General features: G+C 31.3%; 1 protein-coding gene and 1 long non-coding RNA gene across 3 annotated transcripts; one reads left to right on the forward strand and one right to left on the reverse strand.

The window, feature by feature from the left end:
- The first annotated feature begins 147 nt into the window (after nucleotides 1-147).
- LOC134683179 (uncharacterized) lies at nucleotides 148-17,961 on the forward strand. Its single transcript, XR_010100973.1, has 3 exons — nucleotides 148-349; nucleotides 10,902-11,183; nucleotides 17,694-17,961. It is a non-coding gene; the product is annotated as an uncharacterized LOC134683179 (long non-coding RNA).
- On the reverse strand, nucleotides 7,715-18,262 carry LOC134683178 (uncharacterized). Of its 2 annotated transcripts, none has more exons than XM_063542296.1 (3): nucleotides 18,073-18,262; nucleotides 9,374-9,465; nucleotides 7,715-8,520 (listed from the first exon to the last, which is right to left on the reverse strand). In XM_063542296.1, the coding sequence occupies exons 2-3, from the start codon at nucleotides 9,422-9,424 to the stop codon at nucleotides 7,768-7,770; spliced, it is 804 nt and encodes a 267-aa protein (XP_063398366.1). In that variant the 5' UTR covers nucleotides 9,425-9,465; nucleotides 18,073-18,262; the 3' UTR covers nucleotides 7,715-7,767. The 2 variants fall into 2 exon arrangements, with proteins under 2 accessions (XP_063398366.1, XP_063398365.1); XM_063542295.1 differs by lacking the exon at nucleotides 18,073-18,262 and adding an exon at nucleotides 12,276-12,334.
- Between the last annotated feature and the right edge of the window lie 266 nt (nucleotides 18,263-18,528).

Raw genomic sequence — 18,528 nt, forward strand, 5'->3', positions numbered from 1 at the left:
TTTCTACCTTTTTTGCACCAACACACCCAATGAACAACTTCCGATAATTTTGATCTAAAATAGATAGCCAATGAAAAATCGCCAAATGTAAAATTTCATCATAGGTTTAAACATTTTCTCATTTCCTAAATGATTGCTTCTGGTAACACGTCTACGACAAATGTCCACATAAATGTGCCAGCTTGAAAATTGATCTCTTTACATATCCAGGAAGCAGAATTTGTTTTGCTAGTTTTATTAGTTCTTGCTTTTTTTTCTTCAAGAATGACTCTTCTGTATATAACCGAAAAAGATTACAATGCAAAAGGAAATAATTAGACAGGAACAATTTCAACATCAGAAAGTAAAGGTAAGACACGTTGAATATTCATTGTTTTATACTTATATCTGATAAAGAGTATCTTTAAGGAAATATCCATACACTCTCATTGCAGTGTCTTTATGGTGATAATTAAGTATATACTAAACCCATCTCTTATTCTTAAATTGCAATAAATTATTGAATAAACAATTATTTTTAAATATGTTGTCTCATAAAACTGTAACAGTAAACATTATCGAAATTCTCCAAAGTCTTTTGCATTAAGTAAAAGCTCAATCTACAAATTTACCAAAAAAATAAATATATGTACCGATTCAATCACATGTATGTTCGTATTTTTTTATTTTTTTTTATCATTTATCCCTCGAGTAAATTGAGATTTCGGGGTATTTTCTTTTGATTTTTTTCATGTTGGAGCCTTTTATAGCCAAATATACTGCTTTTCTCAGTGTTGAAGGACATGCAGCCTACATTCAATTCATATGAATTTGGATGGATAGTTTGCTCTGTAAATAACTAGTTGTCACGTAACCTTGAGGTATCCAACGTTTAAGTGTCGGTGTGTATAAATGACTCACGTCAGTGAGTGTCGTTTGTTTTATCATCTCTTTTTTTGTTTGTTGTGTTTCTTTTAAAGAAAAAAAAATGAATAAAAAATATAATTTAAAAGTAGATGGTACAATGTAGATCCTTCATGCTTTATTATAGATTTTGTTCGTATTATGTCTCAACTCGGGGCGATTTACAGATTGACATCGTATTGGATTCTGCGTTGACCTCGAAATGTGATTTGATTTTTTTTAAGTCGTGTCGTTGGATTGATGTTTCATTTACGATAACAGGTCTCGTACCTTTTTTCTACCATCAAACTGCAGTGTCAACGCTTCAACAAGTTATACAATTGCATAAGTAAACTTCATGTTCCGCATACTACATTTACATTTTATACATTCTTAATAATTGTTTTGAAAGTTATTCAACGCCTAGTAATGTCAATGCCTTGATTTTCAGGACAATATCATGCTTTCTCGTAGGTTGATTAGAGACAAATATAGTACTTGTAATTGAATAAAAAAACAACCTGAAAATTCGAAAGATGATATACGGAAGATCGTCCTATTTATTCTTGACGTCCAGCAGCAAATATTACAAGTGTTTACAAAACAATAACATACCAACGAAGACGGATATACCATTCTGCTATAATTACATAAGATGTATGTTTCATTATAATACGTTACTCTGATTGTCTTACTGCACATCACATGTTATTCCGTACGCAATTGCATCAGACATAACATTTATCATTCATGATGACACGAGGTCCCACAATAAAGTGCACATGTCTATTATAAGTATTGAATGCTTCTTTTTGTAATTTTATAGGGTTGTAAAAGCGTTGACCGTGCGTACATTTTTAGAATGAAGCGCTTCCTCGCTTCATACAAAATGTACTTTGGTCAACGCTTTAACACCCCAATAAATTTACAAAAAGAAGCATTCAATTCGTAAATGTTATACAATGAATCATTGACTTTATTTCAACGTAATATCTCAAAGTTTAAATCTGCGGGAGCATAACACCAAGACTCAGACTCTTTTCCGTATCGATCAGTTTTGTTTTGCACAGTTAATTTTTATTTTGAATTTGTATTTGTTTGATAAGAGTGGAGACTACGACAAATGATGGACATAGTCTTTATATATATTACATTTGCTGCAAGAATGTCACGCTCTATAGACGTTATAGAGAGGCGGGAAATACACATGGAGGTACATAAACATGAGTCCCGAATTTAACATGGTTATTTCATTTTGTTTTTGAACCATTTGCTAGATACCGAAGACTACGACAGGAAAATCATGAAAAGTTACAATCTATTACTTTTTTCAGTAAAAAGCTATAAGTCTCCATTGACCTGTAGTACGATCTGTATGTCTCAGATAACTCAATACACATGTATATTAACAGACTGAGTTCTCGATTAAATATGCATGATGCATGATTTTTATTGCTCTTATTAACCATTCATTTTGAAATACAGTGAACCCTATATGACTTTGCGATTAATCAATATTCAGTCAAAAGAGAACTCCAATATTGAATTTTGCCATTTACGACATGCAAGGAATTGGTAGTATTCCATTTACTCACACAAATTGCATAAACACTGAAGTCTTATAAATCGCACTTACTTTATAAAAATCTAACTGATTTGTTAAAAACCTAGTATGTTGACAGATTTAAATTCATTTACGACCATATATAGCGTCTACTTATATATATACAACGATATATATTTAACATAAGCACGATAAATGATCAGGCATAACTGATTTCATCCGATTTTTCATTAAAGAAAAAATCATAAGGAGAATGATACTGAAAAATGTACGAAAGCAACCATATAAAATGATTTGAAATGACATCAGTAGATTCACAAATTGATTGATGAGTTTTGTTTGTAAATGTCCAGTAGCAAACATAATTTTAGGCTTGTTGAAGATGAGTCTCAATTTGAATATAATCTTGTAAATACTTTGGTTTACAATAAGTATCCAACATATAACGGAATTTGTGTCAGTCGTTTGAAATGCCTACTCTTGTGTTCTTATATTTTGTTGAACCTTACGAAATACTTTTTAGGTCATATGAATAATGAGCAAATGCATACTATGCCCATTATTTTTTTCGAGGTCCCCATTTTGATCAATAAATTCACTGTGAAGAACAAGACTAATTGATACGGAAAAAAGGAAAACAAACAAGTGTCTGGGATTGGTGTTATATTCCTGCAGACTGACAATTTGTGATTTTCAGTTAAAATTAAGTCACGGATTTATAGAATTACACAGCAGAATGGTTAACCCGTTTTCGTTGGTAAATGTATGTTATCGTTTTGTATACATTTATAATATTTGATACTGGTGGTTAAGAATAAATAGGACAATCTTTTTTCAAATATGTAGGTTAAGCTTAGTAGTTGACTAAATTTACAAATACTATCCGAAAATATTGTATCCGATAAACCGACGAGACAGCATGATTTTGTCCTGAAAAATAATGCATCATAAAATTGAGAATGGAAATTTGGAATGTATCAAAGAGACAACAACCCGACCATAGAAAAAACAACAGCAGAAGGTTATCAACAGGTCTTCAATGTAACGAGACATTCCCGCACCCGGAGGCGTCCTTCAGCTGGCCACCTGAACAAATATATACTAGTTCAGTGATAATGAACGCCATACTAATTTCCAAATTGTACACAAGAAACTAATATTAAAATAATACAAGACTAACAAAGACCAGAGGCTCCTGACTTGGGACATGCGCAAAAATGCGGCGGGGTTAATCATGTTTATGAGATCTCAACCCTCCCCCTATACCTCTAGCCAGAGTAGAAAAGTAAACGCATAACAATACGTACATTTAAAATTAAATTCAAGAGAAGTCCGAGTCTAATGTCAGAAGATGTAACCAAAGAAACTAAACAAAATGACAATTATACATAAATAACAACAGACTTCTAGCAGTTAACTGACATACTAGCTCCAGACCTCAATTAAACTGGTTGAAAGATTATGATTTCATCGTATGAATATCAGGCAAGATCCTTCCCGTTAGGGGTTTAGTGTCATACCATCATAACATATATGAGATTAACATTTCTAGGCGTTTGGTAACCTTCAAATAAGTTATGATAACCTATAAGAAATGTGTACAAGTACATGCAATTTTAATTGTGGTTCAATATTTGAAATTCCCCGGTATAATATCAACCGTCTGGAAAGAGGGAAAGGAGGATCTGCTGTTGCTCTATAGAGAATAACTTCAGCAAGCGACCAATTGTACAGAAGCTGAATATGCATCGCATATTTGTCACTGGACGTTAAGCACCTAATCAATAAATGAGTTTTCACTTTATTTTATTATCAACATATTGAAAACAGCGAGATTTGAGAGAAAAGATTTATAACAGTGTTGTATTATTAAATTCCCATTATTACTCGTACTACTTGTGTTTATTTTCTTTATCATTATGTTTTTTTGGTTACATAACATGATAAACCGAGTTGTTCGGAATATAGTAATGGCACTGAAACATGTGAAATACAATTTGATATTAGATCCGGGAACACAGTTATTGTCCTTTTATCCGTTGTCCGACGTATGCAGTCCATAGTGTGGACAGTGTGTTACTTATCAATTGTTTTTATTCCCTTTCGAAATTTATTTCCTAATAGCTAGACAAAAAATAGGAAGAAGGGGGATGAAATTACACTATAAAAAATGTGGTCATGAATTTATAAAAAACCTAGTGATTTGGTCCAGCTGAAAAAGTTAGAAATTAGCGTTTCGGAAGCTGTGAATGATCATGGAAAAATGTAAACTTAACTAGAGGCGTGCTTCAGCTGGTCCCTAAACAATAATGTATAATTGTTCAGTGATAATGGACGTCATATTAACTCCGAAATATTCAAAAGAAACTAAAATTAAAAAAATCATGCAAAACTAATAAACTAAAGGCCAGAGGCTCCTGAATTTGGACAGGCGCAAAAAGCGTCGGGGTAAAACATTTTGCTTCAGATCTAAACGCGTCCCTCATACCACTAGCCAGACTGAGTGTAGAAAAGAAAAAAAACACACACAACAATGCGCACAGTAAAATTAAAAGAAATCCCAGTCCGATGTCAGAATGGGTATACTACTTTGTCGAATTTGCACTCGCCCACGTTGGAATCACAACAAAGTGACACTCATACATACATAAACAAAGGACTACTAGCAGTAACTGACGTCCCAGTTCCTGACCAAAATTAAATTGACTGAAATATTTCATCTTCATCATGAATACCCTACTACGTTTAGTTTTTGCTTTTATTAAAAGTTTTGATATTTTGTATCCATACCACGAGTTAAGCTTTTTTCAACTGATTTCTATAGTTTGAGTTTTGTTGTACTATCAAAGGTTAGGTGAAGGGTTTGGCGCCTCCAAATATATTTGGTATTTTTGGTATGTTATTCCCAAGTCAGGAGCATGCAGTTCATATCTGTCATATTTGTTATGTAAACTGTTTTGTCATAGATCAGGCCGTTAGTTTTCTCAATTGAAAAGTTTCATATTTTTTATGTAAGATCCTTTGATAGATGGATTTACGGTCTGTTTTTTTCATAGTTGAAGGCCGTATATAATATTTTACATTCATCTTCATTTGAACTTTCATACCTCATGGACAATCGAACTCTCCTACACATTTTTAACTTTATTTTCCAAATTTGTTATCGTTATTCTTGCTTAATTCTGATTATAATCATAGTTATTGTTTACGATTTGCTATGTTGTGCTCTGTATTCACTGCTGCTTGTCGTTTGGTCAGTTTTGTTTTTTGGAATGACATTGTCATTTTTTATTTCGACTTGTTAGTATGAATTTCCATTTCATGTCTTACGCCTTTCATTAAGACAAAACAATGTCAAGGTTCAATATAAACAGACAATTTTGGTTACGATGGAGCTCTCACATCCATGTTAACTTATAAGTATGGACTAAGCGTTACATATTTCCCATTGAAACATTCTAGTGACCATGCAATATTCGTTTCTCTGGTGTTTCATAGAATATACTTGCACCACATTCTAGACGGTCTTTTTTGCGGTACTGTCATATGTTTAATGTATTGAACTTCTAGATGGTATTATAAAGGTATTGCCTGTCGTTGATGCGATGCTATTTTTGTATGAGCATAACGTTCTTTCTGATACAATGCGCTTGTAAAGTGTCTTTCCCAATATGTCCGCATGTTCTATAAAACTTTTAAAATTCAGTTATACAATTTCTTTTATAAAATATAATTTTGAATATGCATGATTTAGCGCTAGTTTCATGGATTTCTTTGTACTTTAGGGAATATACAAGGTGTCACTCCAATTTCAAACATTTTCCTAATAATTGTTTTAAGATGGACACCACTTCTTTATACACATACGAATGTTGTTTGGGTTTTGGTCATGTATGGTATATATCATGAAAAGATTGAGTTTTCTGTGATTTGGCTCATGTGTAAACTTCCCTTGAAATAAAAAAAATGTACTGCACTAATTGTCGAGAGAACCTTCACCGTCTTTTTCATTCGTATAACAGTAGTCTACTTGGGCGTGCCCTCCATCAGAAATAATTTGGTCATACATATTATGTATACAGGGAGTTATATAAATTGATGCCACATGAAATACTTTACAATCTACTATACATATATTATATAAACACATTGTCTTTTTATTAGACGTAAATGTGTATAACTAATAAGGTTGCAAATAGCTCAGAAGCTTTTTATACACATGACATGTGCATGACGTTATCAATAAATGTTGAAGGTTCTAGAACAATACTTATGTAAACTCAAGATTCAGTATTATAGATGAACTATATCTTGCTTCAACTATTGTTGTCACCAAATATGTGCTATTTGAGTATATGTTATTTCATCTGATCGTGCGGAACTTATGTTAAAAGATTCGTGTGATAAAGATAAGTGCAGTTATTATACTTATTGAATTTTAATATCACCTACCAGTGTCACCAATAAGATATACAAAAGAAGTGAGTGTATGATATGGGGACGAATAACTCGACTTCATTGATGAGTTTATCACAAACATCCTGTCTATAGATGGACTGGGTTTTAATAAGCAAACTTCTTAAACCCCGCCCTGTCATGTGAAATAAATCTAGTAATATGCAGGTCATGAAAACATTTTATTTGTAAACTTATTGAAACTAATTTTCTGTAGCTGGGACACTAATTGTATCTTATGTGTTTTGGTATTTGTTTTTGTGTATTGTATCATCTTATCATTCTTATGGGTTAAGGCCTTTCAACTGATTTTTAATGTTTGATCTTATAGTGTATGGTAATAACACCACTCAAGCTTGATGGAGGGTTTGACGACTGCAAACATATGTTTATTCGAAGTCAGGAGCTTGTAATGTAGTGGTTGTCGTTTGTAGTCGTTTATCAAATTTCCTTTGATTCTGCATACATGAACGTGTTATTTTTCACAATTGATTTATTTTTCTGTAAGTAATGTCAAGGCATTTTATAGGTTGTTTAAGTCTTTCGCGTTATGTGAAGCCAATCATCTTAGCGTTTTTATATATTCTTTAAACGCCAATTAGTAGCATAAGTTTCAGTACAAAGGAGTTCTAGTATGTTGCTGTCGAGATTGGAAATAACAACAAACAATTTACAGAATATCAGAATAACAAAGAATCATTTTTCATTATTTGCTCCTTACATGGTGCTTTCTGCTACACATGCATTATCAGGAGATAGATAAACAAGAAGAGCAACAAACACAAATGTTGTAGAGAAAACATCAAATTGAAGAACACACTGTGACTTTTAATTTGTCAGGGTAGAGGACATATTACGAAGTTGTGTTAGCTGATTTTAATTTCTTGTTCGATTCCGTATTTAAATTTACACCTGCCCTCAATTTTGATAAAGTATATTCCATTTTCTTTCTTTCTCATTTCTTTTGGAATTTCTTCAAAAATAATTGTTCTCATATTCAATGTGCATGTATACATGCTTTGTTGCTTTTGGTTGTAAAATATTCCTTTGACGATTCCTTTAACTGCTACCCATGTTACAAACGAAAATTCACTTTGTCGTTCTTTTATTTGCATCGATGCTGTAATAGTGGATGTTGCTGGAACTCTCAAACAACCTTCAGCAACCCATGTAAGCGATTTTTCCTCAGAGTTTTCAATTGCATTTTCGAGCGAAAATCCTTTCGAATATCCAACGGCAGCATTTGCAATATCGCCTGGTGCTGAAAGAGATAATCCAACATCGAAACCCATTGTGTATCCTTTTGTTAAACAACTTTTACAAGACGACGAAGTTTGTCTTTCTGCTCTCAGTGTATGTTGTTGCTCGACTTTGCTTTTGTTTTCAAAGACAGTTTTGAAAATAACATGAACTGCATCTGCATCTTTTCCACCAACGTTGAAATCCTCGAAGTTAGGTTCGTCAGGAATAAATTTAACCCGAGACCAATCCAACACCAGATCAAGTTTATCTTTTTTTCGGGGCAAGCATCTTCGTGTATGTTCTTGATACAGAGCCCATGCTCGCTTTTTAACTAGTTTATCTAAATCTAATATATTTTTGTCTGTTTGACGCAAATCCTAGAAACAGAAAAACAAATATATTATTGTTTAAGATTAAAATATGTCTACAAATGTATTTCTTGTTTAATTGCCTTTGACATACCTTGTAAAAATCTCAAATCGGGTTCTTTGTGCATTTAAAGCAAATATATATCGTTTATGACTTTGTACTTAATTTTTTGTTTACATTGTACCTTTTTCTTATGTTCATTTACTAGTATCCAGACTCCACAACATCAGACGTGAATGATATATTAAAAAATAAGGTCATCTTGACCTCTTCTATTGGACTGAAACATCCTAGCTAATGGAATTTGTTGTCGTTGTTGAAGACATATAGTTTGTTCAAAAGAGGGTATTCGATCAGTTGTTGTTTTCTATCACATGTCAACTTAAGTTGTCTGCGTTTGTGAGGATCCTATCCGTCGTATCGTCTGCATAAGAGATATTATTGAGAATATATGTATTACTGATACAATTCTGTGTATCTTTACTATTTTGACTAATCATCGGCCATGTAAAACTAGGATATTGACTAATCATGTTATATTTAAAGGTTGCCTTGTTTTTTTTTTCTATGACAGTTAATTGCTTAGGGTAATCATTATAATATAACTAGTGTGTTCACAACATATATTAATGTGCATAAAATACCTTTATCGCTTGACATATGTTATGAACGTTATTTGACGCATGTGTACCCATGGAATAGATCACTTTAGCCATTTTTGGAAAAATCTTTCCAAATGTTTGGCTCCAACAAATCTACAACTTTGTGCTTTAGTAGACATTTTTTGTTGTTTAAACACTGTTTTTTTTATTTTATCTTATTGACATGTATCCTACTGTTCCATTTATTCATACAACTTACATCATCTTCAATGAAGTCATTACAGCAGCAACAACAGATGACCGAACCCATTTATTAGATGCTATCACACTGGATTATACCTGGTTGTCATCCTGAAAAAATATTAAAAATGTAGTGTTGTACTTAAAGATGTATAGCCCAGTATATAATCATTCGCACTGCACTAACTGCTTTGATTTTATGCACTATGCACATTGTTTCCTTTCATACTTTATAGCTTATCTCCTTTTATTTAAGCTTTGGATTTCAAATATTTTGGCTACAAGCATCACTGAAGAGACATGTATTGTCGTAATGCGTATCTGGTGCCGGACAATTGGTTCGTTAATGATATTACACGACAAAGTTATTTTATTGAATATCTACTTGTGTGAAATCAAACGCGCTATTCTACGTCAGAGGTAATGTAAATCTTGTATCTGTCACGGTAAGGATTCGGTCCCAGTTTTAAAATCTTTCATTCCTTTATGGGTTGATTTTTAAAAGTAAATAGATATAATTGTAAAATGAAAAAAAGCATAAGGGAGTTAAAGTTGATGTATGCTTTATTGTGTTTCTTTGTTGCATGTTTTGTTTTATGTTTATAGTGATTAAGGTGGTAACACAATGCTGACTACTGTACCCCTATTTTGACAATACAATGCACCTATTTTGCCTGTTTGTGTTGTTTACCCGTCGTTGTCAATATAATGAAATTTGAAATATCAGTCAAACAAGTGAGAGGTTCAGCTAGCTATAAAATCAGTTCAATCCCACATACAAAATTGCCTGTTTCAAGTAAGGAACATGAAAGTTGTTACCAATTCTGTTGATGTGTTTGTGCATTTGATTTTGCTATATGATTTGGGACTTTCCTTTTTTGAATATTTCTCGGAGTTTAGTATTTTTTGTGATTTACCTTTTCATATGTTACCCTCAAATATGCGTTAAAAAACTAGTGCGAACGTCTCCAAAATTTGAAGTATAACATTGTCAATTTCATTGGACATAGTTATACACATTGCTTTGAAATGTAGTTCTAATACTTACATCGTAATGGTTACAATGACACTACATTTCAATTTACTAAACATTGAAACGAAGATACGAATACATTGACTCTTAGTTTGTATTCAATATTATATTACCAGATTGAGACAATTGTGAAAATTACATGTATTTGGTCCTCTCGACGACTCTCGCAATTATGAAATCATTCAAAAGGGGAATTCTAAGGGTAACACATTCAAAAGGGGAATTCTAAGGGTAACACATCCACAGTTCTTATAAGAAAAAAAAAATGTTTTGAAAACTTTTTATACATCTAAACCTTAACAATGCTTAACATTGCAATTTCGAAAGATTTCTTCACTCTTATAAACGCTGTTGGAATCTATGAGTTGACATATGTTTTATGCATGATCACTGTACTAACTATCAGTAGAAAGTAGTAAGAATAAAAATCATGGAATGCTTATGGTTGTGTGTATTCTATTATTTAAATGATGTTACAATTTTGTATAATACCAACTATGCTGTATATATTCAGGTCAAGATCAAATTGAAATACACGAAAGAAACAAGCACTGCAAAGAAGTGGACCGGACCTAAGAGCGAATGCTAAACAAAAATAGGGTATGTTGGATAAAGACAGCCTGTTTGCCTTGCAAAATACCATCCATGGAACCGTTAAAGAGCGTTACAAGAAATCTTAACGTTCAAACAGCGAGGTGGTCACCTTCGATACGGCAAATGTTTACCATCTTAGTTAGGCAACATGTGTCTGCGTATGCAAACATCTAGACGAACCAAGCAAACGCAAGGAGTCCAGGTGATGATTTTTCTTTCCATTTGTAATACTAGACACAATCCTGTATTTAATAATTTCAGTAGAAATCTTGCTGAAAAATTATCGACATAACGCCAATATTGAGTTGTTATAACATTGTATATATTGAGTATATTTACTTACATTTACATATCGCGTTTTTCAAAATTTGTTTTCCGAAAAAAAAATATTATAATCTAATTTTGTCAGTCTCTTAAATAAGATAAATATAACGTTTTGATAATTTCAACATATTTTTGTTTACTTTAATCACTTCCAATTTTCATACGCGCATTTTTAAACCAGTAATGAAACCTTCTATCATTATGGGTAGACTTTACATAGATAAATTCAGCCGTATAAGAAAAGCAAAATGAGAATGTTAAATTAATGTATGCCTTGTTGTGCTTCTTTGTTACATTTGTTGTTTATGTAGAGATATTAAGATGATAACACAATATTGACTGTTGTACCCCTATTTTTGCATCGTTGACAATTTAATGGAATTTGATGCGACTGTCATATAAGTGAGAGGTTTAGCTAGCTATAAAACCAGGTTCAATCCACCATTTTCTACATTAGAAAATGCCTGTACCAAGTCAGGAATATGACAGTTGTTACCCATTCGTTTGATGTGTTTGGACTTTTGATTTTGCCTTTTGATTTTTGATTTTCCTTTTTGAATTTTCCTCGGAGTTCGGTATTTTTGTGTTTTTACTTTTTTCCAGGTTTTCTTTTTATATAGATGTACCTAGTCGTCCAGTTTTAGACTCATGATATTCTTTTTGTATAACTTATAATAGATTTCATTGATATTGAGAGACGTGATCTATCATATTTTTTATTTAAAAAAAACCGGTTTCATTGTTATTTAAGTTTATAGGATTCAGGTAACCGAGCGAATTATGCAACATAAAATGTTCAATTATCAAAAATAAGTAACTAAAACATCATATAACCAACAGATACAATTAATCATATTGCATTTAATCATAACGAAGAATTCTTCAATACAAATTACCATAACAATCAATAAATATTACTTGCTGAGTCATAACATTGATCTAATACTACAAGCTGCACGATTTTACTTACAGTTTAAGCTTGGATTTTACATGTTTAAAATCGTCTATTGATAGTAAAGTTTGCGCATGTGTATGATTAATTTGCATAAATTAAACTAAAGTCGTGAAATGCTATGTTTCTGCAGGATATAACTTGAAGCAGAAACAGTTATTGGAAATCAATAAGAATTCTACAATACAGTGTAAATTACGTAACATAGTTTTAAGGATATATTGTTTCGCACAACGTATAATATAGTTGATCAAATAAAAAACCATTAAATGCAGACAGAGATACCGATTAAATATCTCTATAGATATGTTTATAAATAATACAGTATCAAATGGTTGAGACATGTCTATTAAACAGAAACACATTCTTTGTTATTTTAAAATCTTTTCAAAGTGTATGATTAGAATTTTGTTTTAAACACTGCGCATAACGACATCAAAATATTTACAAGTGTATTACTTCCTAGTTACATGATAAACATGGTATTTTACTTTGTAATATTTTATTTACTATGATAAGAAGGGAGCTTTATACTTACAAACTATATTATACACAAAGAGTATAACACATATATTTCAGACGAAAAAAAACGAAGTACCTCATGGAGTACAAAAAATAGATTTAAAAAAAAGAATGCAATTATAGCAAACTTCATAAGAATATTGTCTATCTTACAAACGTGCAACCTACCAACATAGCATTCTGAATTTTACCAAGTAATATATTCGATAATTGTGAACACTAGAAACAAACGTCTGAATTCAGTCTTAGTATGAAAACAAAGTTCTTAGATACAATGTGACAAAGGTCGTTTCGTACCCAAAAAAGCTAGAACTTGTTTATTGTTGAAGGTTAAACTGACGTAAATATACCAGCTAACACTGTTTGCAGTCAAATTGACCTTTGTATTTTTTTGAGAACGTCTTTTTTATTACAAATAAAGTGCATATACAATTATAATCTATACGATTAACTGAAAAATGATTAAAAAAAGCAATGTAAAAAAAAAGTATTTTAGTAACTATACTTTGGCATTAAACAAATGGGATTTTCATATGACGAAATGTTATACAGCATATTCCGAGTGTGTTGGGCAATAGGGAATTGGGATTTTTTTTTTTTATAAAATTGCAATTTTAACAAACTTCATAAGAACGTTGTCCTATATTACAAGCGTAATTTGACAGGTGCTACCTGACAACAGAGCATTCTGAATTTTACCAAGTATTATATTCGATAATTGTAAACACTAGAAATAAACGTCTGAATTTAGTTTGAGTATGAAAACAAAGTTCTTAGATACAATGTGACAAAGCTCATTTCCTTCCATTGTTTTCGTCGCCATGTGCATAATATTCCATTTCAAGGTAGAAACAATTTTATGTTAGAACAAATTCATAATGACGTAATATGTTTAATTTTGAGTCATTTACATACTACGTAACATAATATTATCCCAAATTTCAATTTCTAAGGATATACATTTTTTTTATGTTAGCAAACATCCCTTATTTCTTATGACTGATTATAATCTTAATCATTTACAGATATTGTTACTTTAAATTAATATCAACCACAAACAGACAGTGAATATACCGAAATAACTAAAATAAACAGAGCACTGACAAATATGACACACGAGGAGTAATATTATATTAACTACACTTTCGCCTGAAATACATGACCATTGTCATATGACGAAATGCAGTTCACATAGTTTTATCGAGTTGCGCAACTAACAGCATAACTTTAATTAAGGACACCGTAACGTCATATTGTTACCCACGGGCGTAACTAGAAAATTTATTTAGTTGACCTTTAGAAACATGTTGGAATCATTTTTCTTAATTGAAAAGCCTCTTAGGCATCAAATAACTCTCACAAATGATATTTTTGAAGTAAAAGGAAACTAGTTTGGCCTGAAATTATCTATTTATATCGGTATATTATTATGTCTCAATTTAAACTCAAACCAATATTACTTAGACACCCTTATCAAATAAAGAGACATTAAACTCGCTTACAGATGGATTAACAAAATTATTATTATCAAAGGAATATATCCATAATATCACTCTAACTTGTTCTTACTTTCTGCAATTTTTTAAATTTGATTTATAAACAAACCTTGCCAACCTATACAGATAAGAATATACTGTAGATATTATTGTTCATACACGTATTTATCAATTACCAATTACACGATTTATATGTATATCCTTGTCCTTGTAACTCGGGGGGGGGGGGGGGGGCACTTGCTAATAATTAGTGGTAGGGATGAGCCGCTGGAATAGGTCACTTTTTCATGCTCTATGATATATGAAAAGGGTGAGAAATTCAGATTAAATATATCAATAGGTTGATATTATCACTTGGTTGATTATATCATAAGTATCTGAAACTAATCAGATGTCCGTATTTATTCTTGATGCCGTTAAACCACAGTCGTAAATGCATCAGTTATTTGTCAAACCAATTAAACTCTATTTATTCTGATGTGGTATTTCCACCGATGCCAGTGATAGATGCAATAAATCCAACTTTTTTGACATGTGCACCTAATAAACATTCAAGTGTTTGTATACATAAAACATGATAACAACTATATCAAAGAAATTCCATTGTGACAGCGTCCTTCATGAGGGAATGGCAATGAAACTTTTTATCAGTTTTTAATTAATATTTAAACATGTTAAAATCAGTGAAGGTGTTACACTCTGGGGTGATATAGCATTTATCTGACCATAGATGCAATACCATCTATGATCTGACCAAACGTCTCTTATATGTATTGTATCTTGAAATTGAAATGTCTTCATAATGAAAGATGTAAAATGGACAATAAGAGAAAAGTGTTTAAGATGTGACAAATTTAGTGGAAAAAAGGTGATATTATTGTGACTCTTTTGCTTCTTAACAAGAACGTGATGATGAGCGGGGAAAATATTGAAATATTTCTATAGGTCTGTTTTTTGTTAAATAATATATGGCAAGGTATATATTTTTGATTAACAAGATATATGAAAAGGGTGGGGTACTTGATGTCTCAGCTGCTCACCCCTACCAAAAAAAGTTTGAAGTGCCCCCCTCCCCCCCCAAGCCTTGTAAAAAGGTAACGCAGTACATTTTGTACATTTTACAATAATGCAGTCATTTCATATTGCACTAGTACCTTTAAATAATCCGTTTAAGAAATGATACCCGTAGTATCAGTTTTCAATTTTAAATGTTTTTATTGTAAATTGACTGGTTAACCAGTCGTTAAATGCATTTAAATGGATTGATGTTCCGAAACGATAATATCTGTATTTATTTTTAAGAGGTGTGACAAATTATATGTTAATGTTGAAGTGTCAAAGGGGATGTGTTGCTAAATAACGAAAGGACACACTTCATTGTCAACATATATTTCCCATTAAAGTGGCCAATGTAGTAGTGCAATAATAGGAAGAAAGAAGTTAACGAATGTCGTTTGATAAAACGTAGTTCAACTAAATAAAATGTATATATTCATGATAAGTTAAAATTTAAAAAAAGTCCTCATAATGTTATGCTCGTATTATTCTTATGTTTGTTTGTGTGTGTGAATTTATCTCTTTTATTCTTGTAGTGAAACTTAAATATATAGAATATTTATTTGAAACGAAACAGAAATGCACATGTGTATACTTTTTTTTCGAAATGAAAACTAAATTTTTTTTTTGTTAAACGAATCGGTACATGTTTGCGGTATGGTATTTAATATTCTGTTATCCGATGAAATGGGAGAACTAAAATTGAACTGGAAAATGACAATCATATACATAATGACACGTTTGAACATAATATACTACTCTCTGCTGAACGAAAGGCAGGAATGATTCATTGTTCTATTGAAAACTACATTCTAAAATGTAATGACACCTTTTGACATTTAAATTCCATATGTAATTTAGTGGATAAAATGTTTGCAATTGTATTGATTTTCGAAACACTGTTAGATCAAATATCTTCTACCTACATTTTTGTGTAGACTTTTAAATTGAAAAGAAGATATATAACCTGTTTTAGTGATATTATCTCAAGGTGTTTGTAATTATAAAGGCCAAAGTATACTAGCAACGTAATATAAACATGATAAATGAGTAGAGAAATTTACCTGAATAGTTTTTTTCAAAATTTTGTATTTCATACCAAGAATTATTGGAAAAGAAATTTTGATATTTGTCTGTCATGAACGTTTTGTAAAATGGTATCGAAATAGACCGAATGCACTAAGATAAGAGTGTACTTTGTATAAAGAATTACAAATAGTCTAACTAACAGTAAACGGCAAACGTATTATTGTGTATATAGATTTACAAATATTCTCACGAACAATACATTGCACTACATGACATTAAGTTTAATTCAAATGATTTGTTAATTCATTTATTTTTTACAAAACCAGGAAATTTAGAATCAGAGCTAAATTTTAAACATTAGAAAGACACCATCCTTAATTTCAAATGATATTAAAAGTAATTATATTACCATGATCATAACTGCAAATTTTATTTTACAGATATATGTATACTTAAAACAATTCTCATAAATCTTTAGCATATTTAAACTACTTAGGAATAAAGCATATGACAACACAAACTACAGTTTATTTGATTAAACTTTATGACCGCTAGATTTTAAGAGAAATAATTTATATTCATATCAGGGTCAAACATATTTAAGTGCTGAAAAGTACAACAGAAGTCATGATATCGATCGAATAAGTGGCATACAAGTGAGAGGCTAAGCTAGCTATACGATCAGGTCTAATTCCTTATTTTCTACATAAGGAAATGCCTGTACCAAGTCAAGAATATGACAGTTGTTTTCCAATCGTTTGGTGTAATTGAGCTTTTGATTTTGCCTTTGTTATTAAGGGGCTTTCCGATTTGAATTTTCATTGGAGTTCGGTACTTTTGTTATTTTTTTTCAAACTAATACACATCATTTTATTATACTATACACTAAATAAATATCTAACATTTATCCGATGTTTAACGCCTTTTTGTGTTTTCTAAACGTCATTACAATTTACTTTAGTTTATTGTTCCATAGCGTACCAGTAATGAGTTTTTTTTTACACTAGTCTCGTATTTGTATTATTCTTTTTTTAATAAAGAATCTCTACAAGTGTTGATGGAATGCCTACATATTTCGAGATGATGTATAGTTATCTTATATGTATAGAAGAATGTCATGCCATATCAGTTAACCACAGACTCGATTCGAATGAATGTCAATGACGCATAACCGTAATTCTTGCAAAACAAAATACAAATACGAATTAGGACGATCTCACATACACAGTCTTTGAAACTCTCTAAAACCATTTATTCCGATTGAGGATTTTAAACGGATTTTAACATAATTATTATATTCTTTATAGTTATTTCCTATTCCATTATATTTCAGGATGCATATGGACACATGAGTACCAGCAATACCAGTGCTATTCCTCCATCTTTCAAATAGTATTTCCGATTGAACAGGGTCGATAACTGCAAAAGCCTAAAGTCAAAGAAGAATGCATACAAAATATACATTTGCTTGTTACGAATGTGATTTCTTTGAGAGTTCTTCATGAAATCCAATAGAGTCTTTGTCTAATACAAAATGATTAAAACACAGATACATATTTTTATTCATTTATATTTAACAGCCAAAAGCCATATTTGTATAATTGGGAACAACACATGCTATGAATAAATGTCCTAATGCTTCTGTGCCTGAAATATAATATTTATAATTTCTGTGGATGTCATGCATTTTAATTTCAATTTAATTTACTTACATGCTTGCTTATTTGATATCATTTCATTACGGAATTTTAAATCCGTAATGACTTTGGTATTTGACAAACTATATATTTCCAAATGACAAAGACTATCAGAACACACATGAATATTCCAAATCATCTTTAAACAACAATCATTGACGAACACTTTTTTAACATTAATTCAATTCCTATCCAAGTATACAAATCTAAAACGTTCCACTGATCACTTACCAGAGTTTGACTTGATTTATCAAAGTTATTCCATTGGCTAATTCTAATCACATGATTTCAAAATGCATTCATACTATGGAAAGAAGCAGGGACATTTCTATTAAAGTTGTCACCGTTACACAATGTGCATACCAGAAAGAGGCTAGATGAGGGTCGTCGAATGAATAAAGATCTACAAATATACGCAATTGATCACATACTATCTTCAACGATATACAAGTTCGTATACCATATGACAAG

This window comes from Mytilus trossulus, chromosome 9 (assembly GCF_036588685.1).
Source record: "Mytilus trossulus isolate FHL-02 chromosome 9, PNRI_Mtr1.1.1.hap1, whole genome shotgun sequence".
NCBI lineage: Eukaryota > Metazoa > Mollusca > Bivalvia > Mytilida > Mytilidae > Mytilus > Mytilus trossulus.

Bases quoted from the DNA above. Each gene is read 5' to 3' on its own strand.
- LOC134683178 (XM_063542296.1), bottom strand. From the start codon at position 9,424: ATGGGTTCGGTCATCTGTTGTTGCTGCTGTAATGACTTCATTGAAGAT. The intron at 8,521-9,373 runs GTAAGTTGTATG...TTCTGTTTCTAG, and splicing joins ATGACTTCATTGAAGATGAT to GATTTGCGTCAAACAGACAA.